Source organism: Musca domestica, unplaced genomic scaffold, assembly GCF_030504385.1.
Source record: "Musca domestica strain aabys unplaced genomic scaffold, Musca_domestica.polishedcontigs.V.1.1 10, whole genome shotgun sequence".
Classification (NCBI taxonomy): Eukaryota; Metazoa; Arthropoda; class Insecta; order Diptera; family Muscidae; genus Musca; species Musca domestica.
In genome coordinates this window covers 14,397,265-14,415,314 of record NW_026712115.1, presented here as the reverse complement: position 1 = coordinate 14,415,314, position 18,050 = coordinate 14,397,265, and the positions used below count along the sequence as shown (strand labels likewise).

Genomic DNA, 18,050 nt, shown 5'->3' with positions numbered 1-18,050 from the left:
TAAACATAAAAACTAAAATCTACGCGACATCACACGACACTCCCTACTAAATCCTTTTTAAAAACTACAAAAGTGGAAAAAGGACGTGTTATTTATTTTAACCCCAATATCAAAATAACAATAACTTATATGTTATGTAACAATTGTACTTCATTTACCTGTCTTTATTGAACACAAAACACAAAAAGTTTTTTTAAAATTAATGCTATAAAACACTGAACGAGTTAATCGCCGCTCTGCAACTGAAAACAAAACCGAAAACATTTTAAAATCATCAATAATACATTTATCCTTACTCCACTCCCTCTACACAAAACAAATTTTTTAAACACCGTTAGATACAGTGAACTCCATAGATCATTACCACACACATATTTTATAAATTGATGCAAGTTATTTTTCATTTATTTCGCGCTAGATCGGTGATTTTTCCCATAGTGCGGGCCAAACGTTACCATAAGTTGGCGACGACGGATTACAGTTTAACTGCGTTAAAACGTCACGAACAGTGGTATCTTACAGTCAAAACCCAATGTTCGAAATCTACGTTGATGACTTCAGGTATCCCCACAAAGGACGCCAATTCACCTGTTGTCATTGTTCCTTCAATAAGTTCATTGATGACAAGTACAATTGCAAGCAAGGTCACATTTCAATTTATTTTATTTAAAGTTATTAAAATATAATTGTTTTAGTGAATCTCTAAACCCTTGAAAAGTTTATATTATTTTGCTGTAAGATTTAAAATTAATATTTTTAGTTATCTTATTCTTTACATGTATAATTCCAAGCACGATCTCATACCAATTTCATTTATTTTATATAACAAACAGGGATGACATTATATAGTTAATTAAATTGAGAAACTACTGTATATAATGGTGACAAAGGGATAATATTAAATGCAAATTATTGAGCACGCCCAAGCCAGAAGCATAAAAATTAATACAGTAAACAATTTAATACATAAAATATTCGATCTAAGCGATCCAGATTAAATCTAATTAAATAAAAAAGTATATAAACGACATTACCAAACTATTAATAAAAAACAAGTCCTTGACCTGCATAGACAATTTTCTATCACATACTGTAGTTCCCATTACGAACTTCAAATACCAAATTTGAAATAATTCCGATTAATAATGTCGCAAAAATCATCAAAATACCGAATATAGGGAGGTACCGTTATATGGGGGCTATACGAAGACGTGGACCTGCATACACAATTTTCTGTCTTAGGCTGTAGTATACATTTCGAACTTCAAATACCAAATTTGAAACAATTCCGGTTAATAATGTCGCTAAAATCATCAAAATACCGAATATCGGGAGGTACCGTTATATGGGGGCTATATGAAGAAGTGGACCTACATGACCCATTTACGAACTTAACCTTAAAATTTCAGCCACCTATCTCAATTCGTTCGAAAGATCGTGATCACAACAGACAGACGGACATCGCTAAATCGACTTAGAATTTTACGCTCAAGAATATATATACTTGGTGGGTCTGACATGAGTATTTCGAGGAGTTACAAACGGAATGACAAAGTTAATATACCCTCCATAGTATGGTGGAGGGTATATAAAATAACTTCCCAACGAAATCATAAACTGATCGAACGAAAAAAATGCACAATATACCAGCAGTAAATGATTTCTCAGCATATCGCATGCAACAAAAGTATGGCAAAGTTAATAAATGACAACAACATATCCACAACATGCATAACAACGTTGAGATAAAAAAAACTGCAACAAGCGCCATAATTTTTACTTTTTTTAATATTTTATTAAATAAAAGCAAAAAATGTCGGAAATAGCATCAAATTTTAGAATTAGTTTAGATTTGTTCGAATTGGTCACCTTTGGCACGAATTATGGCTTTCAAACGGTCAATGTAACCGTCACACGCTGCCCGAATGTTGCTCTGCGGTATTTTGGCCCATTCCCGGCGAAGCGCTTGATTGAGGTGATCGGTATTAGTATTTTTTAGTGCCAACCTTGCTTTCCAAAATACTCCAGACACAATAGTCCAACGGATTGGTATCCGGAGATTTTGGTGGCCATTGTGCGCTGGAAATGAAGCGAGGAACATCGTTTTTTATGGTTAAAACATTCATGGGTGACGCGTGCTGAGTGTGAAGGTGCTGAGTCCTGTTGAAATATACACGGCCAAAATGTTTGTGTGCCCAAGGCTTTAATACACCCTCCAGAATATTTTTGCGATAATATTCGGCATTCATTCTGATGCCACAGTCGATTAATCAACATGGCCGGCGCTTGAGTTCTGGTGGCCGGCCGAAGGTGAACATTTTCAGCTGACCTCTTTGGCAAGTAAACAGATCATTTTGTTTACAAACTGCTGGACAACGAATGTTTCTCGTCGGAGAAAACCAAATTCGGCAGTTCACCACTTTCGGCCAAGAGAAGCAACTCTTTAGTTCTTTTGAGTCTAGTTTCTTTCTGTTGCGGTGTAAGTTCTTGCGCTTTTTGGAATTTCAATGACTTAACCCCGAGCTCCAATGGAAAATTGCGATATGTTCAGCTCACGAGCCATTTTTCGACCACTGCGACGCGGGTTTTGATCAAGTAGCTTCTTTACTTTACTTGCTCTAACGATAGCCACTTTTCCAGCCAAATATAAAGACATCACACTATCACGCTTGAATTCCTTCACGAAAACCTTTTTTTTTTTTTGGAATATTCTCACCTAATAGCTTTTGTACGCTTGTAAACAATATGAGTTGTCACTGGAATAATTTTAACAGCTGACGCACGAGTGCCTTAGAAATAACAGCAGAAGTTTTGTCATCTCTCCCTGTACATGGAGCAAAATGCAGGGACAAAGAAGGGATAACTGTGAGGGAGTATGGTCGGCACAACAAACAAAATATGTAGTGTAAGAATGTGGTGACATAAAAAAATGCAAAGAAACAGCTCTGGCCCAACATATAAAATAGTTGGGACACTGCCAATTTTGAAAATATAAAAAATCTATATAGAGTAAAAAGAGAGAAAGTACAACATGGAGTTTAAGAATCCAAGAGATGACGAACTTCTGTTAACACCAAAGAAGATAAAAACAACCAGCAAAAAATATTAACACTTTCTTCCAATAGTTTAAAATAATCGCTTAAGTTTTAGCTGCAATACTTTTTCTACATTTATTGAGTAATTATTCATTTATATTAAGTACAAAGCGTTGTCCAGTTTTTTTTTTATGATAAAAATAATTTACCAAAACGGTGTAAAGAAATATTATTTGTATGTAAAACATAGCGAATGATCACAGTTTGACAATTATACGTTTTTTATACCCTCCATCTTTTAAAGAAGGGTATATTAAATTTGTCATACCGTTTGTAACACCTAAATATTCGTCGTAGATCCCAAAAAGAACATGTATTCATGATCGGCATAAAATTCTATGTCGATTTAACGATATCCTTCTGTCTGTTGAAATAACAATACCTCACACATTATTTGATATAAAGCTTTAAAATTTGGCACAATAGTTTGTATTGTGTCTAAGATGGTTGGTATTGAAAATGAGATGTATAGGTCCACGTGTTGGTATAGCCCTCCTAAAATTCGGTATTTTGATGATTTTTTCAACGGAATTTTTCCAAATTGGATGTTAAGAGTTAGTTCCTCTCGATATTTGTTTTTTTTTTTTTTTTTTGGTTTAGCCACATTTTTTCACGAATTTGTCTAAAAAGTGGTAAAAATAATGGGTCCTATATCGAATATCCCCCTATAATGGTACCTCCAGATATTTGGGTTTGAGTTTTGCCACGATGTTCCACAGAACTGTTCCAAATTTGATATTAAGTATTAGTAACTGGTTCTACTTCTGGTGGCAGATCATAGGCTGTAAAGGTCACCGTTTTCGTATAGTCCTCGCATAAAGGTACCTCCCGATATTCGGTATTTTGATGATTTTTGCCACATTTTTCCATGGAATTGTTTCAAATTTTATATTAAGAGTCAGTAACGATTCTGTGGGCAGAACATTTGCAAAATAAGTCCGGTACCTCCCGATATTTTTTTAGCTACATTTTCTCACTAATTTGTTTAAAAATTGGTATATGTACCAATACCCAGTTTCGAAGCATTGTCAACTGTTTCACTGTTTCCATATAACGGTACCTACCGATATTGGGTATTTTTATACCCTCCACCATACTATGGAGGGTATATTCATTTTGTTATTCCGTTTGTAACTCATCGAAATAATGATCTTAGACCCAACAAAGTATATGTATTCTTTATCAGCGTATTCTTTATCAGCGATTTAGCCATGTCCGTCTGTTTGTTGTAATTACGCTATCTTTCAAACGAATTGAGATAGAAGGCTAAAATTTTGCACTTATGTCTATTTTGCAAATAGGCAGGTTATGTTCGTAAATGGGCCATGTAGGTCCACATTTTCATATAGCCCCCATATAACGGTACCTCCCTATAGCGACATTATTCACCGGAATTGTTTCAAATTTGGCATTTGAAGCTTAAAATGGATACTACAGCCTGAGACAGAAAATTGTCTGTGCAAGTCCACATTTTCATATAGCCCCATATAACGGTACCTCCCTATATTCGGTATTTTGATGATTGTAGCGACATTATTCACCGGAATTGTTTCAAATTTGATGTTTGAAGTTCGAAATGGATACTACAGCCTAAGGCAGAAAATTGTCTACGCAGGCCCACGTCTTCGTGTAGCCCCCATATACCGGTACCGGTACCAATATTCGGTATTTTTATGCTTTTAGCGTCATTATTCACCGTAGTAGTTTCAAATTACGTATTTAGAGTTCGTAATGGGAACTACAGTCCGCGACAGAAAATTGCCTATGCGGGTCCAGGTCTTCGTATAGGCACCATATATCAGTACCTCCTTATATTCGGTATTTTGACGATTTTAGGTACAATACCCACCGAAATTGTTTGAGATGTCGTATTTGAAGTTCGTAATGGAAGCTACAGCCTGTGACAGAAAATGTTATATGCTGGTCCAGGTCTTCGTATAGCTCCTATATAACGGTACCTCCCTATGTACGGTATTTTGATGATTTTGGCTACATTATTCACCGTTTATTTCAAGTTTCGATTTTGAATATGGTAATGACTTGTGACAAACAATGCCTATGTAGGTGCATGTCGTACAGACCCTAATATAACGGCTATATTCGGTATTTTTAAAATGTTAACAGAATTTTTGGCGAATGTTATCTTATTCGAAAATTTTCAAATTCGTTCTAAATGGTGGAGGGCATTCAAATTTCGGCCCGGCCGAACTTACTGCTTTTTTACTTGTCTATAATATTAGCCACATTTACCCACAAAATTGTTTTAAATGTGGTATTAAATTTTTTGTAAGAAAATTAGTTCAAATATGCATCGGTGTATAGGATTTTGTTCCACTGGGGATTAGTGATTTATTTATTTGTTTTCGCTTCTATAAGATGCGCGACGTACTATGATTTCGTAAATTTATGGAGAAAAGGGAGGACATTGACAATATTATATGTAGAATTAATGTACTGAAACGAAATATACGCAAATATTAGTCAAAACATATCTATTATATTAGGAAAAGAAATTCCACAATTGTTGAATTAAGGCAAACATAGCTAGGTTAGACAAGGTCAAAAAATTATAACGTACTTAATCTTTTTCCGTATCTATTTTTTAATTTATCCCTTTCCTCTAACGCATTCACATCTTGGTTTTTCCAATAATGGAAAAACAAAAAATCGAAAGGATTTATTACCAATATGGCCACGGAAGGATTTCGTCAATATTTGTTACTTTGGAGCGTCGATTATTGGAATCTTGAAGGTAAAATAAAAAAAATCGTTTAAATTATCATTTAACTTTTTATGACTTACATCGTTCTGATTTTTATTTTAACTTCTTTTCATGGTCGATTTTTAATATGTTAGAAGCAAAACCGCAACAAATACAATTCAACTTCAACTACGTAGAAGTTTTATTGTAAGTAATGCTATTATAATGTAAACAAAACTAAACATTTTCAAAAAAAAAAAATAAATAAATAAATAAATAAATAAATAAGTTATTGAAAATACGAATGAAAGTTTCGAAAATGGTTAATTCAAATGCTTCATATCATTAATTTTCTGAATGTACAATTGTAAACAATAGGTTTGCCACTTTTCAAATTAAAATTCAAATACACGCAATTTTAGAAATACGACTATATAACAAATGAATTGTCGCTTTTTCCTTATTGCGAAAAAACTCTCCGCACCAGCTTCGTTGACGGTTTTGTTCAATATATTTTTATATTATTGGAAAAAATTTCTTCAAGCTTGATAGTGTGATTTCTTTATATTTGGCTGGAAAACCACAAGTGGCTACCCTTAGAGTACTCCAGCATTTAAATGTATGTCTCGTACCATCGCTCGTTACCGTGATACTGGTAGCGTAGGCGACGTCAGGACGGAAGAAAACACCAACATCAGCAGAAATGGTTTGAAAAGTAAAGAAGCGACTTGATCAAAACCCGCGTCGCAGTGGCCGAAAAATGGCTCGTGAGCTGAACATATCGCAATATTCCATTCGGGAAAGATTGAAAAATGAGCAAAATGAACAAAAAGAAAATAGACTCAAAAGAGCTAAAGATTTGCTTCTCTTGGCCGAAAGTGGTGATCTTCCGAATTTCGTTTTCTCCGATGAGAAAACATTCGTTGCCCAGCAGTTTGTAAACAAACAAAATGATCGTGTTTACTTGCCAAAGAGGTCAGCTGAAATGTGCGCCGGCCAAGGTGATGGTTTGGGCTGCCATAACAGCCATTGGTCGCTCTCCACTCGTATTGATCGACCGTGGCATCAGAATAAATGCCGAATATTATCGCGAAAATATTCTGGAGGGTGTATTAAAGCCTTCGGCACACAAACATTTTGTCTGAAAACCTTCGACATTCCAACAGTACTCAGCACCATCGCACTCAGCACGCGACGCCCAAGAATGGTTACAAAATTAGGTTCCTCGCTTCATTTCCAGCGCACAATGGCCAGCAAAATCTCCGGATACCAATCCGTTGGACTATTGTGTTTGGAGTATTTTGGAAAGCAAGGTTGGCACTAAAAAATACCAAAGTGTCGATCACCTCAATCAAGCACTTTGCCGGGAATGGGCCAAAATATCGCAGAGCAACATTCGGGCTGGGTGTGTCGGTTACATCGGCCGTTTGAAGGATGTAATTCTTGCCAAAGGTGACCAATTCGAACAAATCTAAACTTATTCTAAAATTTGATGCTATTTCCGACATTCTTTGCTTTCATTCAATAAAATTGAAAATAAGTGTAAAAATTATGTCGTTTGACTTTGTTGCAGTTTTTTTTTATCTCTCCCTGTATAATGGTTTTATGGTATATTCGAGAAAAATTTTCGAATGTTAATAAGATAACATAAAAAGAATTTCGGCCAATTATAATAAAGCGTGTTACAAAAACACACTACACTTTGGACGTTATATTCAATTCTTCATTACATTCGTAGCTCTTCGAAATATTTACAAAAATAATTATTTTGTGTATAGCCCTCTATTTGTGATCACTACCACCGCTCACATTGTGATATTTTGAAGACATTAACTGTCCCTCCATACCTTACCAACTAAACATAATTCTAACATTTCACGAAAATATTCTCCCATACTTCTTTTTAAATTTCGCAATAACAACACATCTGACAGTCCGCCTATTCGTTGTTTAGTTATTTTGTCGTCCTCGCCAACGAAGACGCTGTTGTTGTTAAGCCACTTCCTCCCTCCTTTGTATATTAGCAACGATATTTTCCTTCTCATTTTTAATTTTAATCACACTTCCTGTGAGTTATCACAAGAAAGTCTTTTGTTAAAATTGGTAGATTAATATTATAGAACTTTATTATAGAATGTTATTATTTATTTTACAATCTTTGTTCGAGCCACCGACACAGTTTTTAAATAAAATACCTTTTTCGAACTAATTAAACTCGCTGATTACACGGTCTTCTTCTCTAGAATTTAACGCGAATGAAGGAATTGTGATTATGAATATATATACTTTATGGGGTCTACGACGAATATTTAGGGACAGTTAATATACTCTCCTTTTTCAAGGGGAGGGTATAAAAATCCGACAGCACCTTTCTCATCGATTACTCGAACCGAACTATACATTTTGACATAAAATTCAAAACAATTAATTTTACAGCATGGATCATTGGGTCCATATTTTAGTCTATATTTGTTTGCATTGTTTGTCTAAGATAACATAGAATTTGTGGAAGCAAAATATCACAAATTAACCGCCTTTGCTTTCTTGGAAAGATGTAGATACTTTAACCAGAGAGAAAATACAAGCTTTGATATGTATTCAAACCTTAAAATGAAATCTGCCCAAATATGAGCCGTTGACAAGTAACAATGTAGCTTTTCCTATTTTTTCGTCTAAGAAGCTTTTACCAAAAGAGTATCCCATTCCCAAAGCTGTTGGCATTTAAACATGTTGATCAGTTTACACATTGTTCACCCAATACATTGTTTTCGTTACATCATGTATCACCTGTTCGGTGCCCAATTCACAGTCGTACGTAGTGTACGCCCGGTTTGTCCTGACCCCTAATTAACAACGTATTATCTGTTTTTAGGCTTACCTGTTTTGCCGTTTTAAATTACAAAAAATGTTGTGTTGTATATTTAATTTCACGTTTTTATTTCGTATTATTTTTTCAATAACTTTTTTGGGGATTTAGTGCAATTTAGGAGTAGGTATAATTAGTTTTTAGGTTTTGTAATTTATTTTAAGTTTTTAATTTATTAGTTCTTATGTTTTAATTCAATAGCTCTTAAGTTTATTTATTTTATATAATTTTACATAGTTTTTAATTCACTATTTTCATAGTTTTATTTCAGTAGATTTTAAGTATTTGTAATTTTATATATTTTTTAATTCAGTAGTTTATAAGTTTTAACATGTAAGTAGTTTGTAAGTTTTTTCACCTTCGTGTTGTATGTTCTTTTTTAGTAAAGTTCTTCTTGTTGTTAAATGTTCACTGTTTAATGTTCAATTCAATGTTATTAATTTTTACTTTGGTTTTGCACAGACACTTTCACTGCCCACTCGAGGGGGAAACTTGTGTTCGCGGCGGTAATTCGATTAGAACTAACTATTATTCAATTTGCATCGTCACATCAAACCAGTTTTGGCTGTTGACGATGCTTATTTATTGGAATTCAGCATTGGAATTTACCGGTGGCTGCATAAATGTATGTGTGTATGTGTAGGTGCATATATTATTTACATCATTTTGTTTTGATGTAATTTATGCTGCCGCCGGTAAATACCCAACCAACAGTGTTGGGCAAAATTGCGTAAACTTATGAACAATTATTTATTCACTTACTATATACCATATGATTCCTCGTTCTTCAGTTCCTCATGTTCTTGATGGGTCCAGCAAACACGTAGCCCAGTTGTGTGTTGTAGGCCAGGACATCTCCAATTCCAGCTGTTGTACACACATCTTTCCGTATGGCGGAGTAAGTGTCCGCTCCCAGTTCCACATCGATTGGACTATTTCCTCGAGGATCAGGGTTAGCAAGAGAATAGTTCGTAAAACATCTCGTGGGGTCTTCTTATATCGGGTCTGAGTAAATGCGTCTGGGGAGGTCTTCAATTATTAAAGCATTTACCTTCAGACTCCAAGTAGAGTTTGTGCGGCAGGGCGAAATGGTAAAAGTGGTAAATCGAACCAACCCCCTTTTGTAGTTCCCCGACTGCAGACTCAAGCAACGAAAATCGGCTTATGAGATCTTGGACATCGTCGCCGATTGGCTAACTATGGCCCGCAACATGCTGAACCTCTCCATGCCCTCGGTCGTTATGCGTACCATAGCCGTCGGTACAAATTCCAAATTCAACGCAAAGGCTGGGGTGGTGACGGCTTCTATGTTGAGGTATACCTCGTCCAACTGAGGCGCCCCGTGCAGTTAAGTATGATGCCGGTCGTTGCATCTCTGGCAACCAGTTAAAGACGGGCAGTCGGGGCCAAATGACTTCTCGCCAGGCAATTTCGGCAATACCCGCGACGCTCCACGGTCTCGTACTACTGGAAGGGCGTCTGCCTGCGGAACCTCTCACAGGCACTGAGTGCATGGACTTCTTGGCATAGTCCACACGAATATTGCGTTTCATGGCGTTGGGTCTGGTGTCGGATCGCCTTCGCTGACGTCTTTCAGGGGATGTGGAACTGAGACGATGGATTGGCCGTATGGTTCGACTGGCGCTTCTTGCTGTGGGATGGCAGGTGAGTCTGGGCTACGGTTGTGATTGTCGAGACGGCAGTCCTGGTTAGGCAAGTAAGCGGCCATATCTGAAAAGAAATTAAGGCGAGTTCTAAATTCTTTTTTGAGTGAGAATCCGACTAGTCAGTCGGAAAACAATTTGACAATTTTTGTTATGGGTCTGCTGATGTTGCCACTTGCAGTCCGTATGTCTACAACCCTGGTATTTTGATCACTGCCTGGATACTAACTTCCATTCATGCGGAGCCAATATATCATCTTTTGCGATAACTGAATCTCCTTCTTTGATGTTCTCTTTTTCATATTTCCACTTAGTTCTTCTCTGAAGTTCGTGAAGATATTCTAACTTCCATCTGTTACAAAAATATTACGAAATAACTTTGAGCTGGGGTAAGAATAGATGTTCCTAATAAGAAATGACCAGGTGTCAAAGGGGAAGGGTCATTTGGGTCGTCGCTAGCAGGACTTAAGGGTAGCGAATTAGGACAGCCTTCAATTCTTCCTAAAATAATTGTAAATTCTTCAAAAGTGAAATTCATTTTTGGGATACTTTTTCGTAAATGAATTTTAAATGATTTAACACCCGCTTCCCACAAGCCGCCGTTTGTGTGTTCTAAATGTATAGCCTAGCCTTTTGTAATAAAGTTCTTCCTGAGTAACTTTTAATGTTGAAGGGTCCTTCAAAATCTACCCCTGTGTTTGTAAATGGTCGAGAAAGAAAAGTACGTTCGGGTGGTAGCGAAGCCATTATTTGAGTTTGGGTTTGTTTTTTGTGAATTAAGCAGATTCAACATTTTCATATGGTTTGTTTGATTTGCGGGTCATTAATTGATTACCCCCGTGTAAAGTAACCTTATGAGTAAATTCGACTAACAATTTGCTAAGTTTTGCGCCATGTGGTAATATTATTAGGTGATGTTCGCTATATGTAAGGGCTGGCGATTGTACCAATCGGCCATTTGCTCTAATAATACTCTTCGAGTCTAGAAACGGGTTGAGTGTCAACAGAGAACTTGAAGGAGAAATTTGAGTCTTTTTCATAAGTGAGTTGTATTCGTCTGCATATAGGAATTTTTGTGTGCGAATTATGCAAGATCGTTTTCCATCTTGGATTTCATCTGAAGTAAGGTCCTTTAATGAGGTGCGAAGGTGTTGCCTATTTGCTCCAGTATTTTTCCAGAGTCTTAGGGCGTATGTGTATGATCAACAAATTTTAGATAAAGAGGAGAAACTTTTTAAAGGGTCATTTCTTTCCGCGAGGAGAGTCATAACTTTTGCGCCATGGCTTCCAAATTTGGGTCATTTGGAATTTCATATGATGGCCAACGGTCTTTTGGCATTCTGAGCCATAGATCATTAGAGATCTCTAATCCTTTGCTCTGCAGGCGAACATCCACGGCTCGTAATATGAGCTGGATTATTTTCCGAATCAACATGTCTCCAATTTTCTTGTCCAAAATTATCGGAAATTTCCGAGACCCTATTTCCAACAAATGTGCTCCATTGACAAGGAGGCTTTTTTAACCATGCTAAGACGATGGTAGAATCGCTCCAAAATTGTGTCGAATATTTTGATATTTATAGGCTATTTACAATGGATTTTGCTAATTTTGATAGTAATACTGTCCCGCATAACTCAAGTCTGGGTATTGATAGTTTTTTAATAGGAGCGACACGAGTCTTTGCTGCTAATAAGAATGTATGTGTCTTATGGTCAGTATTTTCCACCCTAATATACAGAGTGGCTCCATACGCGCTTTCCGACGCGTCACAAAATCCATGAATCTCTGCAGAGCCATCTAGCGTGTATTGAATCCATCGAGGAACTCTGAGATATTCAATATCTTTGCTATTTTTAACAAAATTTTTCCAGTTCATCTGAGTTATTGGCTTTAATTGATCATGCCAGTCAATTTTGTCTAGCCAGATTTGTTGCATTATTAGCTTAGCTACAACAACCACCGGTGACAGCCATCCACACGGGTCAAATAATTTGGCTATCGTTGATAAAACTTCTCGTTTTAAAGATACATTTTTATTTTCCATTGAAGGTGGTGTGAAGGAAAAATAATCACCTGAGATATTCCATCGAATTCCAATGGTCTTAGTTGAAGCATCTGCGGAAATGTCTAGCCAATTGAGTGGTAGCAAATGTTCATGTGGAATATCTTGTATCATTTTGTGATCATTTGACGCCCATTTAATTAGTGTAAAAGCGGCAGAGTCTAAAGCGGCAGTTAATTCCTTTCGAGCTTTTAATGATTCATGTGGATTCAGTGTGGCCGCCAGCTAATACATCATCAACATATAAATTATTCAAAATTATATTTGCGGCTCTAGGATATGATTCTTTTATATCTTTTGCTAGTTTAAGAAGAGTTCTCAATGCTAAATATGGTGTGCAGTTAACTCCAAATGTAACTGTTAGCAGCTCATAAGAGAATTCTTTGATATTTTGTTTGCTTTGGATCCAAAAGTATTTGGCGATACATCTTTGTTATATCTGCATTGAAGGAATATTTGAAGAATCTCCATTTTAAAATTTGCAATACTAAATCCTGTTGTAAAATGGGTCCAGGATATAGTATGTAGTTTAGACTAGTTTTGTTTGATTTAGGACAAGAAGCATCAAATACGAATCTTAACTTCGATGTGAGTCGATCGGGTTTTATCACAGCGTGATGTGGTAGATAATAATTTGGCATTTTATCCATTTCATTCGGATTGATTTTCCTCATATGACCAAGTTCTAAGTATTCAAGTATTGAGGCATCATATTGTTCTTTGATATCAGGTGTTTTTATAAGTTTTTTCTCCATTCTGTAAAATTGAGTTAGGGCGATGTTTCGGGAATTTCCCAATTCTTTGCATTTTTTGAATGGAAGAGTTATGTTGAGTTATGAGTTATGTTGAGAGTTGTGTTAAAATATATAAATTAAATTTTTATAAAAAAAGTAATCCGTAAAGTAGTATAATTTTGTAGAAAATACAATATAATCATAATGTAACCAAAGGAAATATGAGACATATGTTAGATGGAAATCTTGACATACACACATGGATACACACAAATGCTAATTGGTGGTTATTCGGCCTGAAGATTATCTCTCCATTGATCAATGTGAAAATGTCGAGAATGACAACATAACGGTTGAAAATGAAAATACATATAGCGAAATAAAATATGAAGAAGTTTCTGCAAGTGAAATCAACATTTTCATTTTGTCTCTAAAGGCGCATTCTTGTCTTTACATTACAAACAGACCCAGTTTCGGCAAATTTATTCATTATCCATTGAATCGAAATTTATCGTAATTTGCAAAGCCGCAAAACTTCACCGTTTAGTAAAACAATTTCGCAATGATAATGTCCATAAATTTACGCAATTTTTGCCCAACACTGTTGGTTGGGTATTTACCGGCGGCTGCATAAATTACATCAAAACAAAATGATGTAAATAATATATGCACCTACACATACACACATACATTTATGAAGCCACCGGTAAATTCCAATGCTGAATTCCAATAAATAAGCATCTTCAACAGCCAAAACTGGTTTGATGTGACGATGCAAATTGAATAATAGTTAGTTCTAGTTAGTTCAAGATTCCCCCTCGAGTGAGTAGTGAAAGTGTCTTTGCAAAACCAAAGTAAAAATTAATAACATTAAATTGAACATTAAACAGTGAACATTTAACATTTAACAACAAGAAGAACATTACTAAACAAGAACATACAACACGAAGGTGAAAACTTACAAACTACTTACATGTTAAAACTTATAAACTACTGAATTAATGAAATAAAACTTAGAAAATAGTGGATTAAAAACTATGTAAAATTATATAAAATAAATAAACTTAAGAGCTATTGAATTAAAACCTAAGAACTAGTAAATAAAAAACTTAAAATAAATTACAAAACCTAAAAACTAATTACACCTACTCCTAAATTGCACTAAAAAATAATACCAAATAAAAACGTGAAATAAAATATACAACACAACATTTTTTGTAATTTATAAAGGCAAAAAGGGCAAAAAAGTAAGCCTAGAAACATTTGGTCCTCCAGATCAATAAGTGAAAGTTTTTTAAATTATTAAAAGCAAAAAAAAGAACAATTTATGAGTGGACAGACAAACACAAGAACAGTGAATAATAGAACAAAATAACATAAATAAAAAAAATGGAAAAAAATAAGTAACAAAAAATAGACAGTACATGCTACAAAAAATATTTAAATAAATTTAAAAATTTTGGAAAAATTAAATTTTTTCTTCAATTTTAAAAACTAAAAAAAGTTATTACAACATATAGAAGTTTTTTAAAGAGAAGTGACATTAAAAAATCAATTTACAAAAAAGACAATACAAATTGCTACAAAAGAGACAATAAAAAGGACACAAAAAATCAGTGGCAAAGGAAAAGTGTGGATACAGCAGTCAAGGAGAGACGGACGGACTCACGCACAACAACAACAACCAAGGTACAACAAACGAGACTTAAAACCCAACATCAAAGTGAGTACTCGTTGGAATTTCTTTTTTGACACAAAGGGCATTTCGGGAGCAAGCTAATCTTCAATATTTGCATTAACCCGCATATTCCCATAATTTGCAATAACACTTTGACCCACATTCAAAGCTGCTAGTTGCCCACACAGACACTGTGAAGGAAAATTTTCCATTTGGAGCCATTTTTGTGGACGGACATTTGGCTTTTGACCCGGAAAAACAGACAGACATATTCTTTAGCGGGAAAACTTATGAAAACGCCAAATTTCCAAAGGTAAAAGCTTATGTATTTGTGTCAATATGGCTCTTATGTATTCTCCTGAACTCCACGTTCAGAAAATTCCAAGATTTTTGTTTATATATATATATATATATATATATATATATATATATATATATATATATATATATATATATATATATATATATATATATATATATATAAAATAAATAAACTTAAGAGCTATTGAATTAAAACCCAAGAACTAGTAAATAAAAAACTTAAAATAAATTACAAAACCTAAAAACTAATTATACCCACTCCTAAATTGCACTAAAAATAATACCAAATAAGCCTCTAGGTAGTTTTGTTGAACAAATGTATATTAAAATCCGATCCCATCCTCTAACATCGACATCAATCATCCCCAGTGTCTGAATGCTGCTATTAACAGTGCGTTGTACTTTTTGAATAGTGTGACTTGATTCTGTAGAAACTGCAGGTAGATTAAAAAGTGTTTTGATTTCTTCATTAATTTGCATCCGTTTATTCTCGTAACGATCTGTGAGATTTTTCCATGCTAATGTAAATCCGTCAATAGTTAGTGGGACATGCGAAATAATTTCTCTAGCTTCTCCTGCTGTCTTTTGCGTTAAATGGGATAATTTCTCGACATTGCTTAATTTTGAGTTATGTAAATTGCCGAAAATGGATCTCTGAACGTCGGCCATTCCCTATAACCACCTTTAAATTTGTCTGTATCGCATGGAGGTAGCCGGGATACGTTTGTGAAATCCACTTCCCTTCCTTGTTGTGACATCTCTGATTCTCTTTTTATTTTTTCTTGTGTCTTTTCATCCAAAAGATTTTGAATTTGTCCATTTATTGAACTCAGCGCTTTTTTATCGATCGGCTTTCCTTCTTCTTCTGGAACATAATCCCGGCAGTCTATGTATGCTCTCTTGACCTGGTCCCATGCCGAGTCCAACTCCATCCTTGTTGTTTCCAATGTATGTACCGTGTCATCAGGTTTGGTTATTGAAAAAATTGAAATATAATCCAAAAGACCGTTGTCGCAATTTGTGAATTAATTGCTTAAAGTTTTATCCATTTTTCAAGCTGAGCGTTAACCTTTACGAAATTTTGAAATGAAAAGGACTAACTTGGTTTAGAATTTAAACTTGTATCCAAATTTTTATTTTTAAAATGAGGATAAGTTTCTTTCTCCCGTTTTTGTCGACAAAAATATATATTTTGTTTCCTTTCAAAAATTTTCAAAATATTTTAAATATTTCAAAAATGTTTAAATATTTCAAAAATTTTCTTTGTATTTGATGCCGGACTGATTTGATTAAAAAGGTTTGTTGGGTTGCCAGAAGGAGTCAACTTTTAGCCAAAATGAGCAAAAAGGAAAATAAAATCTCTTGAAGTCCACTTACAAGAGGATTTTATTTTTGCAAATCGACAAATAATCCAAAAGTTTTTAAAACAAAAGTGTTGAAGCTAGAATTGCAAAAGCCGAAGTTACCTGAGATGCAATGCTGCAATAAACGATTTTTTCAAAAAAAAAAAAAAAAAAACGAGTGTCTAGTTTTGATAGTCAAAGAGAAGTTGAAAATTCCAAAAAATTTCATAAAACCAAAAAAAAAAAAAAAAAAAATCGAGCAAAAGTCTCAAAATGTTTACTTAAAATCGCTTAATATCCTATGACAGGAGGATTTTATTTTATAAAAGTCAATAACTTTGACTATTGCTGTGAAAATTTGTCTGATTCAACAAATTTTCTAAATTCGCCATATGTTCGATTAAAATTCGCAACGAGAGTTGGAGAAAATTATGTTTGTATAAGTCCAAATATTTCAGCAAAAATATCTCAAACAAATAATTTGTGCCAAAATCCAAAAATTTGAGCAAAAGTTTTCAAAAGAAAATAATTTGGGTCAAAATCCAAATATTTTCAGCAAAGAATTCAAGAAAGTGCAAAAAATGTCATGGTTCGATTTTATGTCTGTGCACCAGACTCCGATATAAAATTTGTTCTCCAAAATTTCAAATAAATTTGTGGTTCAAGTTTCAAATGTATGTCTGTCCACCAGACGCTTGCCTGTTTGCCAATTTTTTTTTTTTTCAAAAAAACTATGTTTTGTATCACATGTATGTCTGTCCACTAGACGCTTGATTGATTTCAAAATTTTTTCTGAAAAATTTAGGTTATTTTTCGTCTGTCCACCAGACGTTATTTTTTAAACAGTTGTTATTTACTCGTTAAAAGCTTATGTATTTGTGTCAATATGGCGCTTATGTATTCTATATATATATATATATATATTTGTGTATTTGAAAATTCCCGCTATTTCAGAAAAAAATATGTCTGTCTGTTTTTTCCGGGTCAAAAGCCAAATGTCCGTCCACAAAAATGGCTCTAAATGGAAAATTTTCCTTCACAGTGTCTGAGTGGGCAACTAGCAGCTTTGAATGTGGGTCAAAGTGTTATTGCAAATTATGGGAATATGCGGGTCAATGCAAATATTGAAGATTTGCTTGCTCCCGAAATGCCCTTTGTGTCAAAAAAAGAAATTCCAACGAGTACTCACTTTGATGTTGGGTTTTAAGTCTCGTTTGTTGTACCTTATTTGTTGTTGTTGTGCTGCGAGTGTCCGTCCGTCTCTCCTTGACTGCTGTATCCGCACTTTTACTTTGCCACTGATTTTTTGTGTCACTTTTTATTGTCTCTTTTGTAGCAATTTGTATTGTCTTTTTTGTATATTAAATTTTTAATGTCACTTCTTCTTTTTAAAAAACTTTAATTTGTTGTAATAACTTTCTATTTTTTGTTATTTATTTTTTTTTTCACTTTTTTTAATTTAATTTTTTTATTTATATTATTTTGTTCTATTATTCACTGTTCTTGGGTTTGTTTGTCCACTCACAAATTGTTCTTTTTTTTGTTTTTAATAACTTAAAAAACTTTCACTTATTGATCTGGAGAA

The 18,050-nt window shown here is 34.4% G+C and overlaps 1 protein-coding gene across 2 annotated transcripts in view; it reads left to right on the top strand.

Moving 5' to 3' along the window:
- LOC101898218 (tumor necrosis factor alpha-induced protein 8-like protein) overlaps positions 1–18,050 on the top strand; it is a 161,494-nt gene that overhangs the window by 85,021 nt on the left and 58,423 nt on the right. The window contains exon 2 of one of the 2 annotated variants that reach the window (XM_059127024.1): positions 5,770–5,847. The exons of the other annotated variant lie outside the window; for it this stretch is intronic. Coding sequence (XP_058983007.1) covers positions 5,784–5,847 — 64 coding nt within the window. The 5' untranslated portion in view covers positions 5,770–5,783. The remainder of the gene's footprint in view (positions 1–5,769; positions 5,848–18,050) is intronic. 2 annotated transcript variants of the gene reach the window in all.